At 38.0% G+C, this 19,052-nt stretch overlaps 1 protein-coding gene across 1 annotated transcript; it reads right to left on the bottom strand.

The window, feature by feature from the left end:
• Positions 1–2,665: 2,665 nt before the first annotated feature.
• Positions 2,666–19,013, bottom strand: LOC139735355 (alpha-ketoglutarate-dependent dioxygenase alkB homolog 3-like). Its single transcript, XM_071646101.1, has 9 exons — positions 18,991–19,013; positions 16,775–16,876; positions 15,492–15,685; positions 13,209–13,256; positions 12,233–12,336; positions 10,826–10,914; positions 10,175–10,384; positions 7,841–7,939; positions 2,666–2,740 (listed from the first exon to the last, which is right to left on the bottom strand). Exons 2-9 carry the CDS (start codon positions 16,841–16,843, stop codon positions 2,666–2,668), a joined length of 888 nt encoding a protein of 295 aa, XP_071502202.1. The 5' UTR covers positions 16,844–16,876; positions 18,991–19,013.
• Between the last annotated feature and the right edge of the window lie 39 nt (positions 19,014–19,052).

The following is a 19,052-nucleotide window of genomic DNA, read 5'->3' as shown; positions in this document are numbered from 1 at the left end:
ACATTTCATTTCACTGTACAATTCAAAGAAAATTACCCTAACCTTCATTTAGGAAAGAAACAAACTTTGAAATAATATTCTACCAAGATTCAGAGATTTTTTCTTTGTTTTTTGTACAGTATATCTTAACAAAAGCCAAATTATATGCATCTACGAGAACAAAAACACATAGTTGACTATATGATGGAAAAAAGAATACAATTCAAAAATGTAGCAAACTGGTAGCTAAGCAAGGACACAGGCTGGTTTTGTCTCATTGTTTTGCCATAAGTACAATGTCTCTTCTGCTTTAAAAAGCACATGCCAAATTACACACATGGGGAAAAAACCAATTCTGGGCTGGTAATGAGTTCAAACTAAGGTCATCGATGAATGGGATAAAAATAGAAGCATTTGCCTCATACAGCAAAGAGCCAGCAGAAAGCCTGAGGAATCATATTGCTCACACCAAGGACACAGGAAATGTTACAGAGCAGGTCTGTGAGATTACCCATCGTTGCCCCACTACCAAGTGATGTTCATAATGATACAACTGATTCTCATATAGCACATCCTACCTTCAGAACAGTTTCCATGCATTTGAAATAACCAATTAAGTCCCCCCCCAAAAAAATATACTAGACTTCAGGAAAACTTGTATATTTCCCTGCAGTGTCTTTTGTACGTCATATAGTAAAGTAACATAAAAACATGTAAGTTGTGCTCAGGATAGGGAAAAGTGCATTCCACTGTCTTTTGTTAATGACATTAGTACTTTAGCAATGATTGCCAGATGATTTCACTGGCAGAATCTTGGTTTGAAAGGTCTCTTTTTGTGGGCATATCCAAGTAATCTGCACAAACAATAGTAGAAAAATTATCATAAAATATATAGGACATGTTTAAATATTCATTGAGTTATATAAAGTGTTGTTGGGGGTATCATGAATCAACACAAATCAACGTACATTTGCATCATATGGCTCCTTTAAAATTTGACCTCTGCAAGAGAGAGGATTGCAGCTTAAAGCAATGTGGAAATGAAGAGCAGTAAACACTGCCCCCTTAACTCACAGACAGCAACCTGATATATATGTTGGAAAGGTTGGTAGTACTCCTTGCAGAGCTGACGAGACCGTAAGAGTAATTTCATCTTCCCTTCTTTTTCATTTCATTTTGTTCATTTTAGAATCAATGCCTTTCCATGAGCACTGACAGAGACAGTTTGGCTTTTTGGAGGAACATGATATACATGTAATTCGACAGACCAAAGAGCCACGAGCTGACTGTAGCGGATATACAACCATATTCGATTTCACAATCAGTGTACATCTACCGGTACCCCATTTTTATCAGAGGGCATCAAATGCAAATTTCACCATCCTTTTGCCTTATCTTCTCTCTTGCATTTTCATTCTGTCACTCTGTCTAAAGCTTAGTCTGTCTGTCTGTCTGTCTGTCTGTCTCTCTTTCTCTGTGCAATAAAAGGGATGATTCCTTCCACATTCTTTACTGCTGTACACCCCTCTGGATTAAAAAACTTGGAAGCTTCCTCATTGAGTACTCCTGTGGTATATTGCCTTAGTGATGTGTTTCAACCTAACAAAAATTAGCATCACAAGTATAGTTAAATATAATATTTACAATAATGGTAGCAGTATAATAGAATTGCATCAAGACTGTGTGGTCTGATGCTTTAACCATATAGCAATCTCTGGAATCAACCCTTTTTTCTCTCTCATTGCCCATTGGTACACAAATCCCCATGACATTGTACACATTGTACAAAGTCCCCAGCACAGGAAGAGTTAAGAACCCTTCTAGTTTCGAATTAGTAATAATGTACATAAGGCATTGCATGCACTAACATTGTGTAATACGTGCGTAAATTGTCAAGCAATTGTACTAGTGTTCCCGAAAGTGTTGAAAACAAGATATCTTGGTGAATATAATACTGTGATTGGTGTATCAGTATGTGCCATCAAGAATAAACTTATCGCAAATGACCTCCTTAATGGCGAATGCAAATCCTGCTGTTTATAATCAATGAATTTAGGCCGTCAATGAATGCCTGTACTGCCGCTTCATCAAAGATTGCTAACATCCAGGACTAGAGGACCACACTCAATGACCAGATCTTTCAACATTGAAGTTGTCACGTGTGAAAACAATCTAGGCAATATTAAAGAAAAAGGACAATATTCCTGAAATTGTCTATTTGCTCATTAGTGTTCAATAACAACACATTATGGTTACAAGGCCCCCCCCCCCAAAAAAAAAAGAATCTTTGTTATAATACATTAGTGCACAGTGGCAGTGAAAAAAGGTTGAACCCTTGGTAAACCCTCATTAAAACCAAAAATTTCTTTGCAGCCTAAAGTGAGGTGATATAATTTGTGTGTGTGCATAATTTGTTGTATGTAAGATAGTTCCATAACACAGTAGAAGCGAGATTGGTAGAAAGTAGCATTTCAGTACATGTCAATCCAATGAACAACAGATATTTGGCAGTGTTCGGTGAAAAAAAATATGTATACATGTACATGTATATATACTGCACATACCTGATGTAATCATTACGGAGATCAGAGAAAAGACAAACTCTGAGGTACATGACACTCACATTCAAGGGATATTGCAACAAATGGTCTGTTTGCCCAGTTCATATCCTTCCCCCATGAAGCATCTACGATGGATGGATTGTCCGAAAAGTGAGGTTGATCCTTGCTTCTCTGTCGTGGTACTCCCGTGGAACCTGGTGCTGTTTTCAGGTACATCAGTGAAAGTAAGAGCAATGAGATGATAAGGATGTCCAGTCTTACAGCAATAAGCTGAACTTTTGTTTGAACACAGCACTTCTTTTCTGTATGTGACCATGTATCTCAAAACCAATAAATAGTCGCACACCTTGATTCTAAGTGAGGACTCAAAATAGATGAAATGGGTCAACCAAATCAATCTTAAGTTTATTTGTTTGTTTGTTTTGTATATTGTGAAAGAGCAATTCTTTTTCTACATTATTCTCAAGTTTGGGATCATAAAACTAATGAGAAATTGTGTTTTTTTGCAGTTTTTCTAGAATATTTTTTTTAAGAGTATCGTCTTACACGCAAGTCTTACAGGCCCCTTTTCATTTCTAACTAGATATATCGCTACGGCGACTGATATGCCTCCGCCATAATGCATGGTTCTCCTAATAGGTCTATAGTACAATGTCTTGACAATGTGTGATGACAGTTTCAAACAATTGGCAAAATATTAAAATGACAGGTTTGACACAAATGTACTGAATGTTCACTTTCCTAGAACTGGTTCAATTGGACGAATGATTAAAATGTCAGAGTGCAGGTATTTGGGGAACTAATGATTTTTACTTGACTTTTGACCCTTTTATAAGTTTATGCATTTAGTAATTTTTCAAGGTATTGAGAAAAAGTATAATTTCAGTATCAAATGGGAAAATAGCATTATCTAAACCTGGCCTTTGACCTTTGACCTCACAGTTCCAAAGAGAATCACTATTAGGTTGAACATGCATAAATATGTAAGTTTCATGATGATACCTTGAGTTACTTTTGAGATATGGAGGAAAAAGTGCAATTCAGCACTTTCACTTGACCTTTGACCTTTTGACCTTTGACCTTTTGGCAAGAAACTTCCCACAGAATATATATTGGGTAATACATGTATACATCAAGTTTTAAAAAAAAACCTTCATTCATTGCATTATAAGGAAAGTAGTGATATTTTGAGGAGTTGACCTTGACCTTTGACCCCCTGACCTTTGACCCATGACCCCCAACTTCCCTAGATAATCACTGCCCATCGGTACAAGCATATATACTAAGTTCCACAAAGATACCTTGAACCATTTGCGAGATATGGAGAAAAACATGAAATTTCATTTTTTTTTCACAAAATAACCTGTGACCTTTGACCTTCGACCCTGTGACCCTAAAATCCACACAAAGTATTATCCTCCAAGGATATGCCCTCATACCAAGTTTGATGTAAAACCACCACACGGTTCTTGAGATATCGACAAAAACAAAACGGGACGGACGGACGGACGGACGACCCGAAAACATAATGCTTCCGGCCACTTCGTTGCGGAGGCATAAAAACCTGTAAAAAACTCTTCACTTTCAACTCTAGTGACCTTTGAAAGCTGCATTGAAAGTTGGTATTAGTCAAGTATAGAATGTGCTAATAGGGTGTGCACACTTTCATCTTAATCTGATAATCCATTCATTGTGGTTGTTATGGAGCTTTACTTCCTGCTCTTTTGTCCCATTCACTGCACAGAGCAGAGTGGGGTGCAAGATTAGGCACTTGAATAGACCCTAGATTTCATTAAACTTCAGAGCCTCTTCTCAGTAAACTCTTCTACAGAGTGTGTACTTTCTATTATTTAGATAGGATAGGAAAGTCCATTTGTACCATCATTTTAAAGTTTAGAGTCTGCTCTTTCAGAATCTGCCCTTAACTTTAAAATCCATGTCTGGCAATTTTTTATTGGGTTTTTGATGCAGTGTCACATATAATTTTATGACCCTGCATCACAAAACCACCATAAAGTCGCCAGACATACATTTTTAGTTGAAGGCAGATTCTGACAGGGATCTCAGCTTTTACATGAGCTATAACCCACTGCAAATGGACTTTGTTCACCCATGTAAATATGGGAAGGAAGCACAACCTCTACATAAAGTGTGTACTAAGAAAAGAGGCTTGGAAGTTTAGGATCTATTCATGTGTAAACTCATCCAATGGTGCTACGTGGAATGAATGAGACAAAGAACAGGATGTTAACCTCCATAGCAACCACTATGAAGGGATTATAAGATTAGGCTGAAATTTTGCACAACCACTAAGTACATTCTATTCTTGAACAAAAAACACAACAAAAAAACAAAAAAACAAACAAACTTTTAAGGCAATTAGCATCATCCTTGTTAATGTTATTAGAGTTGAAAGTGAAGGGTACATGAAGAGGCTGCCATGCTCCACATCCATAAATCCAAGAAAGCCTACATCACACACAAAAAAGTGTACTAGACAAACTAGTAAAAGGACAATTTCCCATTTGTTTTCTGTTCCCAAACTTTTGGATATCTCAGCCATTTCAAAACCAATTTTCATCAAATAAACATTGACTTCCTGTTAGAATTACATGTTCTCTCACATTTCATTGAAGCTTTCTCATTGTCTCGCCAAAAAAGTTAGAAACCTTAAGTCAGGTCTCAACCAAAACTATACCATCCCTGTAAGACGAAACATCTATACAGACATCATGTATTCAGAGATCCTAATGTTCGAGCCTCATGGGAATGAAACTGACCATTACAGCATCTCAGTCAGTGAGATAACTGACAAACAAAAACCTTGGGTCCTAAAGCTGGGATTACAACATTTTCATTTCTGTAGCACGACATACACCACATTACAAACAGTGAGTTTCTGCAGTTAACTTGTCAAGAGTTTTAGGAGAGAATTAGCCAGTCAGAGCAAGTAGTTGTGAGTCCAAGCCATGAAATAACAAGAGACCCGGGGGTCACGCGCTCACCTGAGTATCGCAATTTTACCTTCCATGCATTCTTGCTCACTCTCACCTGAGAACATTGGAAACTTAGGTCTGCATATGGATCCCCCCCCCCTCAACTCCAGGGTTGGGGAGGGGGGGGGGGGGGGGCAGGCAGCCCTGGATCTGCAATGAACAAACTTGGAACTAAAGTCATCAATGTACAAACTCACGGTATTAACTTTGCTTTATCATTTCTGGTTCTAGAGAAGATTATTAAAGATTCCTTAATTTTAGGGGGTTTGGGCCCCCCTGGGGGCCCCCCAGGGTGGCCATGGTGCCCATTTGAACAAACTGAGATCCTATCCCCCTAGGGATGCTACCTACCAAATTTGGTGAAAATCAGACATGGGGATCTCAAAGTGAAGATGAAAATGTACAATTAAGGCCCCATTACGACCCCTCCCCACACCCGTCCCCTGGGTCCCAAGGGGGGCACCCCTGATTCCCTCATGAACAAACTTGAAACTACAGTCATCAATGTACTAACTCATAGTATTTACTAAGTCCTATCACTTCTGGTTCTAGAGAAGAAGATTTTTAAAGATTCCTTAATTTTAGGGGGTTTGGGCCCCCCTGGGACCCCCCAGGTGGGCCATGGTGCCCATTTGAACAAATTGAGATCCTATCCCCCTAGGGATGCTACCTGCCAAGTTTGGTGAAAATCGGTCATGGGGTTCTCAAGAAGAAGATGAAAACGTAAAAAGTTTACGCACGACGGACGCCGAACAAAGGGCGACCGCAATAGCTCACTTGAGCCTTCAGCTCAGGTGAGTTGAAAAGCCACACTTCAATGAAAAATTGGGCTAATTTACCTGGTTAATAAGGAATTGAGACAAATATTTTAATAACATTCATTGCAGTTTGAAGGCATCCTTACATTGCTGGCATGGGCATGTGAGATGAACCGGAACTGCACTGGATCAAAATTCTAATCTAATTTGTACATAATGACTGCAAAACATAACATCACTGAGTGTTCCTGAGGGAGATGACTGAATTTGTATTGATACATGTGAAAATATGACAGTGCTTCCATATACATGTAATATGAGCACACTTTTACCTCCAAGAAAATACACAAATATAAATGGTCTAGAAAAGTGAAAGGGTTCTGGAGATGACAGGACATCAAAACTAACACAACAACCTAAAGAGTGGCCACCATTTTCAGGATCCCCTACCCTTCCACCACCATCCAAGTCAGATGACTTTATTGACACGTGAAATAATGCATAAATTTCCTCACATTTGCCTCTATTTGTGTATATCTCATTCCACCTGTTTACATCTGAGGTAACAATTTTATGACAAATTTTGAACAAAATTCCATTGACATACAAATTATTGCATAAAATATAAAGTGCATGGTCTCCACTCGTGCAAGGGAACAAGATTCAATTATTCATTGAAAGATGAGATGCTCTATTCAACTTGGCTATGCCTTGTTGAATAGAGCACCTCATCTTTCATCTCATCTGGAATCTTGTACCATTGCAGTCATGACCATTTGACACAATAACCTAAGAGTGCCCACCATTTTCAGGATGCCCACCCCACCACCCTGGTTAGATGACTTATTGTCACTTGAAGTAAGTCATAAATTCCCTCACATTTGCTTCTATTTGTGTACATCTCAATCCATCTGCTAACTTGTCCGTACCTATTTTTCGACAAATTTTGAACAAAATTGCATGGAGCACTGTTTCTCTTTAAGATTAAAAAAAAAAAAAATCAAGATTGAAATTGTCGTGCAATGGAACAAGATTTCGTATTCAGTGAAAGATGAGACATTCATCTAAACTTGGCTTTGCCTCGTTGAATAGAGCACCTCATCTTTAATATTATGTGGCAGCTTGCACCACTGCACTTGAGACCATTCACTACTGTACATGTGTATCATTGCGCTGCTAGCCTTTTGCAAAGGCAGCTCGCAATGGACTCACACACAGCGAGCAGTGGACTCGCACGCACACAGCGATCGGATCGGAGCTCGGGCGCTGTGTGTGCGAGTCCACTGCTCTCTGTGTGCATGTCCTCAAATTATAGTGAGCTGCCTTTACAAAGGCTACTATAAAACACAATATATTCCCGGCATGAAAATTTCGCGAATTGGAGCCGATGACCTTTCACGCGGCATGAAATTATGGCGAATTGCCACTGGTGTCCAATGCATATTGTGTAGGCAAGAACTTTCACATGCATTTTAATTTCGCGAATGTTGCCTCTCGCGACCACACGAACATTCCTCGTTTTACAGTATTGCACTGCTTGACTAACCTGCCAGTCATCTTGTGAAGCGCCCTCCATCATCAGCAAACTGCCATGAGTCAATGGTATCCTCAGTTTCTCCATGTAGGTATAATCACCATTCTCTTCCTGTGGAACAGCCAAAAAACAATGCAGCATTCTGAGTGACAGACATATCTTTGTGATTGCTCAATTTATTATCTTCAAATGCGCATGACACCACATGAATTTGTAGTTCTATGGAAACAACCAAGGGAAATAAAAATAAGCCCTTTTTGTCATAACGTCTCTAATTTGGATGGCAACAATCATCTGGTATTGTAAGTTTTGTAGTTTCACTCCTCTTAGTTTAGCTTTGCATAATGGGCTTGAGATATCTCTGAAATTGTAACACCATACAAACGATTTAAAGGAAAACTTCACCTTCATATACATGTTGATTGAGAGACTGCAGCAATATCAGTAGAACGCATTAGTGAAAGTTTGAGGAAAATCAAACAAAGTGTTCAACAGTTATGAATTTTTAAAGTTTCTGCACAGTGACTGCTGGATGAGAAGACTACTAAGTGTATGATGTAGAACAATATAGAGAACATATAAGGAGAATTCCACAAATTTCCATATTTAGAAAAAAGTGCACATTCCCTCCACTCGCTATTGACATATGTTAAGGGTAATATTATTCCCCCTGCCTTCTGAAAGAGCCAAGTCAAGTGCACTTTTATTATGTGAGAAAAGTGAAAATATGGTGAATTTTCTTTATATTTTCTTTATGCCGTTCTATGCATGTGATATCACAAGTTGTAGTAGTTTTTTTCATCCAGTGACGGCAGCATTGAGACTTCAAAAATTCGTATCTTTTGAACGGATTGTCAGATTTTCTTAAAACTTTCACTGATGTGTTCTACTAATATTGCTGCACTCTCTCAGTCCTTATTTATATGAAGGTGAACTTGTCCTTTAATCCTACACATGCCCCCTTAATGACAGTTAGAGCCAAGATGGTTACATCATTGCAAGACATATTATTTCAAAGCCAGAGACTGGTGAATCACATGCCATCAAGGTCTTATTCATCTGCAAATATGCAAACCAATCTCAAAATACTGAAAGCCTTTGACTCTTTCTGTGCTAGGGACTGTAGACAGTGTGTCAAACTGCTACAGGGTTCTCTGGGCCAACTGGCACTCAAGGAACACCAAGGATTAAGAAAACAAAGTCAAACTTTAAAGTAATTACCTCCGTCAAGTGAGGAGGTTATGTTTTCGATACCGTTACTGTAAAAGTAGATATTTTCGCGCGACTAATTTTTCACGCTTGGCCGGGTGAAAAGAGTTCGCGTGTTTTTAATTCCGCGGAATCAAGACATCACGCACAGGGACACATGGCAAGTAAAAATATTTGCCTGCTTTTATTTTCGCGCTAGTTGCTGGTTGCGCAAAATGCGCGAAAATTTCCACTTTTACAGTCGTTTGTCCGTGTGCAAAATAACTCAAAAAGTACTTAACGGATTGGGATGAAACTTGCATGAAAGGTTGAGAATGACACAAGTAACAAACAATTAACTTTTGGTAGTGATCCAAGAATTTGGGGGGAATTTATGAAGGATTTTTTTATATTTTGGCAGGTAGAGTCAATGAACTTGGGAGTTCAGGCTGCGAGTATTTGAGGTTTGCATGCGCGCACTAAAGTGCGTGCTCTAGTTTCTGCTAGGGCAAGGCATGCAGCTGAGGGTTTATGACGTAACAAAGGTTTCTTTATTGGGAAATCAGGCGACTTTCAGCACACAATGCTATACGTATGGGTGGAAATCACTGATATCTCTATGGAAGAACAAGATCAGTGGTGGAAATGAGCTGCATGCTTGGCGGAGGTCTGCACTCTCAGAGTGCTTTTCTAGCTAATTTTTGCATCTAGTTGTCTTTATTGCAACTGATTGACAAATTGTCCTTCATCAACATAAATGAGCACCGATTGTTCAGTATTTTAGCCATGCTTATAAAAGTCAAGGGCATACAAAATAGGGTCGCACTTGAACCAACAAGCTCCTTATTACTGGACAGGAGTCATATCCACTAGGCCACAGAGCTTATGCTCGACAGCCAGTTGTGGTTTGAATCCTTATACCATGCAGTGGGTACTGCATAATTATGCATTCCAATTTAATAATGAATTTGAATGCAACCTGAGTATGTATGCCCATGATTTGTTTGTTTGTTTGTTTTTTTAATCATGGCTATAACTAAAACACTGAATTATCAGTTCTTATATGTCAACCAAGGGCAATTTTTCAATCAGTTGCAATAGAAGACATGCCATTTCTGAAATTCAGCCACAATATCCTCTAAGCCATCTGAAGCATACCGGGGGTGGCTTCTTCCTCATTTCAAAGATCCTGGAGTCTCCGAGTGACACGGACGCTATGGTAGGCTTCGACCCCAAGGCGGGCTCGTCATCGCTGTGCCATGACACATGGTCCTTCCCGCTGCGGTAGAAGTTTAGAAGGCAGGAGTTGAAGGTAAACCCTGTTGTCTCCTCAATACGGCTCTTGACATACAGCAGTGTCTCATGCCACTGTTGTACGAAAACAAAAGACAGGGTGGTTATGACGACGAGGATGATGATAGCATTTTTACTGACGATGACGATGATGATGATGATGATGATGATGATGATGGTGACAATGGTGATGTGGTGCACAACTGACAAAGCAATATTGTTCAAATATGGATCTTTTCAAGAATTAACCCAAACAACTAAAATCAAAGAAATGTTCATTTCAAATAAATTTTTATTACATACGTGTTTTAAGCAAGAATCGGATGCTAAGGGAGCTAAGAATTCTTTCAAGGCTGTTCCCAAAATATGAGACAGCTGTCTACATGAACCGTCATCCCCTGCTCAGAGGGTAACCAAGGACCCAATTAAATCCTGACAACGGCAAGGATACCTTAATCTGAACACTTTATAACTTGTGGCAATTATGTCACATGAGAACCACTAGAAATAACTCACCTCAGTATTGGCTTCCCATCGAACTCTACTGTATGCATATGAGTATTCTCCATACCAACATGTCAACCTTGGTTCATCAAATTCTTGACCTGCAGGTAAAGATTAACAAGGGAATACAACAACTAGAAAACTGTACGATGAGTACTTTCTTGTACGTAAATTACACAACATACTACCTGTAATTGGACTTGGCACTCACCTTGCATTTTTTCATGGAAAAACAAGTTTGTATATGAAAGAATACATTCAACCAGCCTTAGCCAGATTTATCAAACTCTATATAATCCCTCCCATCCTCTATGAATGAAAGAGAAGGAAGAGCAAATATATTTTCCTCCATCTACTATGGTGTGAGTAAATGCCATAAAAGAGGCATCCTATGCCTATTGCATTTTTATTTGTGCTGAATGTCGTTCATAGCATGCAAGAGGTTTTGAATCTAACTGACAATGAAAAGGTTACAAGCTACTTCCATCACTCCATGTATCACAATGACCTTCTGTTTAACAATAATTTTAAGTGACCATTTCATTTCCATATTCTAGAGGGCAGTTCAACTTATGATAAGATTAAATGGGCGAGAGGAGTTATTATCACACAAGAGTCAGTATGACAGCTTGCTAAACCACATATAAAACAAACAAAAAGTCGCCAGACATGAACTTTTAGTTAAGACAATATTCTGAAAGAGCAGACTTTAAGCTTTAAAATGATGTATAACTCAAATCAAATAGACTCTCCTAACCTATCTAAATATTGGAAAGAAAGCACAAAGTCAGGAAAAGTGTGAACTGAGAAAAGAGGCTCTGAAGTACAGTGTCTATTCAAGCGCTTAATCTTTACCAAACCGTGCTGGCTGTGCGATGAATGGGACAAAAAACAGGAAGTAAACCACCAGAGTAACAACAATGAAGGGATTATCAGACTAAACTGAAATTAAGCATACCTCATTAACACATTCTGTCCATAATCAATGCCAACTTTCAAAGCAGTAGCACTATCCTTTCAAAAGTTATTAGAGTTGAAAGTGAAGAGTGTGGACAAGGTTTTTCAGAAATAAAAAAGGGATTCTAAAGACACACCTAATCACACTATTCTACCAAAAATGTTTGAGATAAACTGCTAAAAAAACAAAACAAGTGGGTGTTATAGGGCGAGATGTATTTGTAACATAAAAATCAGCTGCTGTGCGACACCTGATGCTGATGTTGAATATGGCTGGAAATCTGCAAATATCACTCATCTTTTGTCATAAGACAATGACTGTCTGTCCCATCAGCATGTTGACATTATTATCATTCTTTGTCTTCTTCCTCTCATCATCATCATCATCATCATCATCATCATCATCATGTCCATTAGTTTGTCTATGAATCCATAAAACATCCTGTTTAACTCTCAGCTCACCCTGAATGGTGTTGCGCTTCTGGGTCCATGGGATTTCATCTCTGAGCACTGCAAACACATAGTCTGCCTCTTCCGGTAACAGAAAGTTTCTGGTGAGCGTTATCCTGTCATGGACATACAAGTCACAATGATATTCAGAAATATACAGTTTTAGATACACATGTGTGTGCTCATTTGTGTGATACTGAGGGAAAGTCACTGAATACTCTATCAGTATTCATAGTTTTCTTAATGCTAGGTTGACATTATGAGTCACTTTGTATATATTCTAAAATTCCTCAAAGATGAGATCCATCGAAATATTCTAATTGTTCCATTGAACATATTGTCGCTGGGGCGACAAGACCTCGTATCTACAAAATGTCAAATGATCAGGAGAGCTAAAAAAAAAAAAAAAAAAAAACAAGGCGGCCAAAGCACCATAGCGAATGGGATAGCCTTTCCTTTCACATGCCATGGTGGCTTCATTTTTGGGGTAAGACAGTTGGAATTTGGCCAGAACATCACTTAACCCATTATTTGACCATTAACCCAGAAAAGTCATTTTCACCAAAATTTCAGATACAAGGTCTTGTCATCCCAGCAACGATATGGTATTTACATCTCATTTTCTTTGTGTGTAACTTTGTTTCACACCTGTGAATGATACATCAACTCACTTCATACTGGTCACAATTTGCTTTAAAGTTCTGTTGAGAAAGCAATTTTTGTCACTGCTGCTGATATTGCTCAGTCTATAAGGGTAGTCTTAAGGGAAAAAATGGAATTCAAAATGTAAGCAATAATAATGGATGACACTTATTCCTTCGACTGCTACAACTTTATCTGTTTTGATGATACTTGAATTTTTGATGACTTCACTTAAACTGGGTTGGTTGAATTGGTGCTGGTCCAGCTGGTGCAAGCAAAACGTTTTTCTATTTTTGCAGCTGCAGATATTTTCATGATTTTATTTTCATGAGTAAGACAAGCTCACCTTGCCTCTCCATTTGGTTCTGTGCTAATGACGTATGATCCATCTCTCCTGGAAAGAGTACACACAAGCAGAAATTGAGGTTAGCTCATCTTATCATTGGGAAAAAATACAAAGAATATGATTCACATTATAAAGCTTGCAGAATAGCTTGGTACTTGGCACTGAAGTGAGGTACCAGGAATAAGAACTATAACTTGCACATAATCTTCTCCAGTCATTACTTATGACACTGACATTTTCACTTTTGAATATAATGAAGAACCTTAGAGGTATTTTGAATATACACTTGAAGATATCATAGTGACACTTGGTGAAAGTACACAAGGCCACGAGCATAAATCACAGGAAAATTAAAAAATATGAAACAAGAGTCGCACTCTGAGAGTGCAGACCTCAGCCAAGCAGCTCATTTCCAGCTTGAACACCCAAGTTCATTGACCCTACCTGTTAAAATATCAAAAATCCTCTATAAAATCCACAAAAATTCTTGGATAACTGTCAAAATTTAATCATTGTTCCTCGTGTCATTCTCAACCTTTCCTGTTTCATCCAAATCCATTTGAAACTTTGTGAGTTATTTTGCACACAAACAGACAGACAAACAAACGCCAGCAAAAACATAACCTCCTTGGTGGAGGTAATTACAAGAGAGCTTCACACACCATATGTGACCCTGCACCTCAAAACAAACAAAAAGTCGCCAGACATGAATTTTTAGTTAAGACCATATTCTGAAAGAGCAGATTTTAAGCTTTAAAATGATGTATAACTCAAATCAAATGGACTCTCCTAACCTATCTAAATATTGGAAAGAAAGCACAAACTCAGGAAAAGTGTGAACTGAGAAAAGAGGCTCTGAAGTAGTGTCTATTCAAGCGCTTAATCTTTACCAAACCGTGCTGGCTGTACGATGAATGGGACAAAAAACTGGCAGTAAACCACCAGAGTAACAACAATGAAGGGATTATCAGATTAAACTGAAATTAAGCATGCCTCATCAACACATTTTGTCCATAATCAGTGCCAACTTTCAAAGCAGTAGCACTATCCTTTCAAAAGTTATTAGAGTTGAAAGTGAAGAGTGTGGACAAGGTTTTTCAGAAATGAAAAAGGGATTCTAAAGACACACCTAATCACACTATTCTACCAAAAATGTTCGAGATAAACTGCTAAAAAAACACACTTTCCTCCCCGTCTTATGATACCAAATTTTAGCATAATATAAAAGAAGACCCGCTCTTTCAGAAAATATGAAAAAGTCAAGCTCGGCTAGGTTGACCCATTTCACTTGTTTTCAGTCCTCACGCAAAATCAGTGTGTGCGACTTTATGTTCGTTTTGAGGTGCACGGTCACATATATAAGTGTCTAGATGCTCATTAGCTAAACATGATGTACTTGAATAAACTTTTCATGGGCTTTTAATCAAATAGTTTTTTTCATTAATTCTTACAGTGCTTTGTTTGCTGATTGGCAGGTATGCTGGAGTGCTTTCTTTGCTGACTGAGGTCTTTAAACTAATCATCAATGAATAGAGATTACCTAATCCCCCTAATCCCTATTGTGTCACCATGGCCTTCCTGGTGGACTGAGACATCATTCCTACACCTGAGTGGGTGGGTTGACTTTACAACAACGTCAAGTCTCTAGATGGCTTACTGGAATGCTAATGAATGTGCTTGGGAAGCCATGCTAAGTGCCTGAGTATGTGAAGGCTTAAATTCATATTTGTTTAATTTGTTGTTTGAAGTAACATCTTTTCATTATCCTTTTTAATGTCCTCCTAATCTTGAATACAAGTATGTAAGTAGCAGACATTTTAAAGTTTTTCCCCATCCCAAAACAAATTCTAAATCTATTCAAAATCCCATGGTTTGTAATTGCAATTTTTAATGTTAATATTGTAGCAACTTTTTTTGCTGACTTTGGTCTTGGAAAGACATTGACCTGTTCACATTTTATAAGATAATATGCCAGGTTAACTCAACTTAACAATCCCTATAGTTACATTGCAATGTTTATCTCTCATTGCATCATTACAAGCCAGCCTAATAGCAAATGCTAACACATGCTTTAAAAAAATCATGGTTATGTAAACTGACACATCCCCTTGCTGAACATAACTATTTGGTAAATTTCTTGTTCAGTCCCAGAGGGAGATACTTGCCATTCTAAAACATTGTACACTAGCTACTGTATATGATGAGATTTTATACAATGTAGGAATGCTTACAACAGAGAACTACCAAGTTTACTGGTTTCTTAAAGGGGTCCACGAAACTCACTCAATCTGCTTGGGTTCTGGAACTCTCCTCACAACACCAGTATCTGTAAAGGTTAATGTTCCTTGCAGGCAATCTGACTGCCCAGAAAATCCAGCTGTCTTTGAAACCTGATTTGTTGATGACACAGCATTGGGGTTTGGGCCTGGCCTTGCACGCATCTGAGCCTTGCCCTCCCTACTAGTGGGAACTGGACCCTGTATAGATACATTCATAAGTCATAGCCTTTTTGCACAGTACCTGTATACATGGATCTAAAATCATACATAGTCAGAAAGATCATTACAAATAGAAGTGCCAATTCAAACACATTGTAATAGTAATACAGGAAAAATTAAGCAGTTTGGGGTGATCACACAGTAGAAGTTAGCAGAAGTTAGGCTTCTACTAACCTTTAACAATTTGTGGGCCAGCTTGTGGGACTTGGGTCATGCTTTGTCTCAGACCTTCAATCCAGTGATTGCAAACCAAGCAGTCAGCAAGGAGAAAATAGTATGACTATCACTTTGCTTGAGAAAGCCTACTGGATCAGATGAAAGCTTGCCCTCAAATTGGTAAAGATTGGTAGCAGCCTAACCTCTGTTACATGGCAACAGGTTTGCAATAATATCCATTACTAACACGTATTGCAGACATATGTTTAAGTTTTTACAACATGAGGTTTATTATCACCTCATCCTGTTCTCAATGCTAGCTTTCTTCAAGAAATATTGTATAACATCAGAATGTAAAGCTCATCAACTTTCCAATAAGCAATATTACAGCTCACTGAAGTTATATTGTAGGGAAATTATTTATACTGTGACATATCATTAGAACAAAGTGGAACTCTACATTGCCAAAAGAGGAACTTGCGTCAAATATTTGGTGAAGTTTATTGCTGAATTCAATTGTTGTTGTTTTGTTATTGAATAAAGTTTATGTCATTTCTTGCTCACATGGAAGATTAAAATACACAGGATGACAAAGTATCGATCATAGAATAGCAATTACACCTTTAGTGAATTCTCCCTCACCAACTAAACATTCAAAAGTTAACATTCATAATTTTGCTTAAAGGCTATTTTCTTTGTCTAGCATTGATTATCACAGAAATGCAGTGCACATATTACATAGTATCATCTTTCATATAACTCTGAAAGATGTGTTCAATTTTGCAAACAGTTTGCTATTTGTACTCATCTCCTTCATCAAGACTCGGAGTTGAAGGTAGCTTTGTATAAATTATCCAATATCAAGGACTGTTAAAACATTTTTCCAATTCACATTAGCTTTTCCCATGTTACCTTTTTCAGAGCTGGAGAAGGTCCAGCCCATGAACCTTGAATTCTTGCTCTCTGCCTTTTGTCTGCCATATTGCTTTGTCTCTTTCCCAAGAAACAAATATTCTGTGGAGTAAGAAACACGATATAATATAGTTTCAATAACAGTTCCATGCAAGTTGGCCGCTTGTGAAGAGCACTATTCAAGTCCAGAAATCGGTTATTGATAGCTAGGCATTTACGACATCTCACTAGAAATATACCTATTGTATTACAATGTCGGGCAACAGATTTTACTGGCTTAATAGTTTCTGTAGGAGATAATTGAGCTTACATATAATGGCTCAGCAGTGCAGTGCCCCTTCAAATTTCTTTGGTTGCTTTGAGTATAGCATTGAAAAATAGCTGGGCAAGGGAGCAATAAATTCTAAAGAATCAATTGTGTGTGTCAAGCTGCTAGCCTTCTGGAGTTGACACATTATTTGAAGCAGGTGGAAACCCCTTTTGTGGGTAAGCATGCACTTTGATTGCAACCTAGTATGTGGTAGATAATAAGACACTTAATTCATTCATTAGCAATTATACAAAGACTAGGAAGTGTGTACTTCAGCTTTAAAAATACATGTAGATGCACAAAGAAAAACACTCTTTAACCTGCTGAGGAAGGACAGATTTTCCTACAACACACATTCCCCATAGACAACTGCCCGAGTATGGGACTTGTCCTCAACGGGTGAAGTACCACACTTTGATTTGTGCTAAAAGTTACCCTAAAGTAATGAATCACGTTTGTGGGTAAATATGGTTTCTGCAGGTTGTTGCGGAGTCAGATATAACAGATTTTTAAGCACTCCATTTGTTTGTTTGTTTATTTGTGTGTGTGTGTGTGTGTGTGTGTGTGTGTGTGTGCATGTATTTGTGTGTGTATTGGAAGAAACAAGTTCATCTGTATTGATGAACGTCATGTCGCGAAAAAGAATCTTTTTTTTTCTTTTGCAGGGGGCTTTCTCCACCCACCTCCTTATATTCTCCATATTTTGAGTTGCTTTGGCCTTCATATATCAAGTGATATGGCAAAGGGGTAGCTAACATCTTTCTCGGTGAAAGGACCCCCGCCCCACAAACAATAGAGCATGATCTCTATAAACCTAAGACCGATTTTCAGCACTCTAGACAGCCCAACCCTATTACCATCAATTCAAAGAAACAAAAAACAAAAAATTGATATGCAAATGGAAGAAATTCTTAAAAGAATGGTTACATTGGAACTGAAAATATTCTAAAAAGAAAGGACTTCAATAGTGAATAGAAAGATGCTAAATGGATGCAATGGTGAGGTCTGTTCAATAGCAAGAGTACTGTATTCATTCTTTGTAAAATGATGTGCCTACAATATTAAAAACAAGTGGAATTGAAGGAAGAGAGCAAAATTACAGATAGAGAGCTCAACATAATGACTGCTTAAAACAACAGAGATTGTATGAGATTACCAGAACAAGAAGGTCTTAGGAGAATGGAATGAGAACACCAAAAAGCGCCTCGAGGCTCTGAGTTTAATAAAATTATACTTAGAGTATAGTTCTTCACTCATAAACGGTAAATAAAGCATCATTTAATTCTACTTCTATTAAGATACTCAGCAGGATCCATAAGTCAGGATGTAGTGCTAAGGAGTTGAACTTAGGAGCTCATTTGCAGAGCATGCTTGTTGGTGCATTAAAATAAAAAATACCGTAATACAGAAATCGGCCGCCAGCGCGCACAGTACAAATGTACTATTAAAAGTTTACCCAAAACTACTAGAGTCTAAAAAAAAAACATTTAATTTATATCACATCACCTATGTAACTATGCCAATTACAAAGAAATTACATGTGGCTTTTCAAAACAAATGGAATGAATGTATACAACAACCATTCATAAGATAAGTGTGAACCTTCTTCACCTTTTTTATCATATATTTGTTTTTGTTTTGATACTTACACTGAATGTAGTATGTGGGACTTATGGTCACCCTATACCTATTTGATACCTATACCTATGACGTATGGGCTATGCTCCTATGTCATGACGTTGCAGCTCTCTGATTTAAGACGAGCACGAGGAGTATAACAGTAATAGCAAGTTAAAGCTTACATCGACATCACCAATTAATTTGTGGTTCTTAAAAAAAGTCACAAAGTGTACGGAAATATGTTCATTGTTCAATCAATACATAAGTGTCTCGAAGATTTACTTACACAACCGCTTGTCTCTCGGCGACTCTCCCTCTTCTCTCTTATGTGTAGTCTATAGAAACCTA

This window comes from Diadema antillarum, unplaced genomic scaffold, assembly GCF_040938485.1.
Source record: "Diadema antillarum isolate AM-2024a unplaced genomic scaffold, OU_Dant_1.0 seq00000570_RagTag, whole genome shotgun sequence".
Classification (NCBI taxonomy): domain Eukaryota; kingdom Metazoa; phylum Echinodermata; class Echinoidea; order Diadematoida; family Diadematidae; genus Diadema; species Diadema antillarum.
Note: the sequence above shows the minus strand (reverse complement) of the source record. Positions and strands in the feature narration are given on the sequence as shown.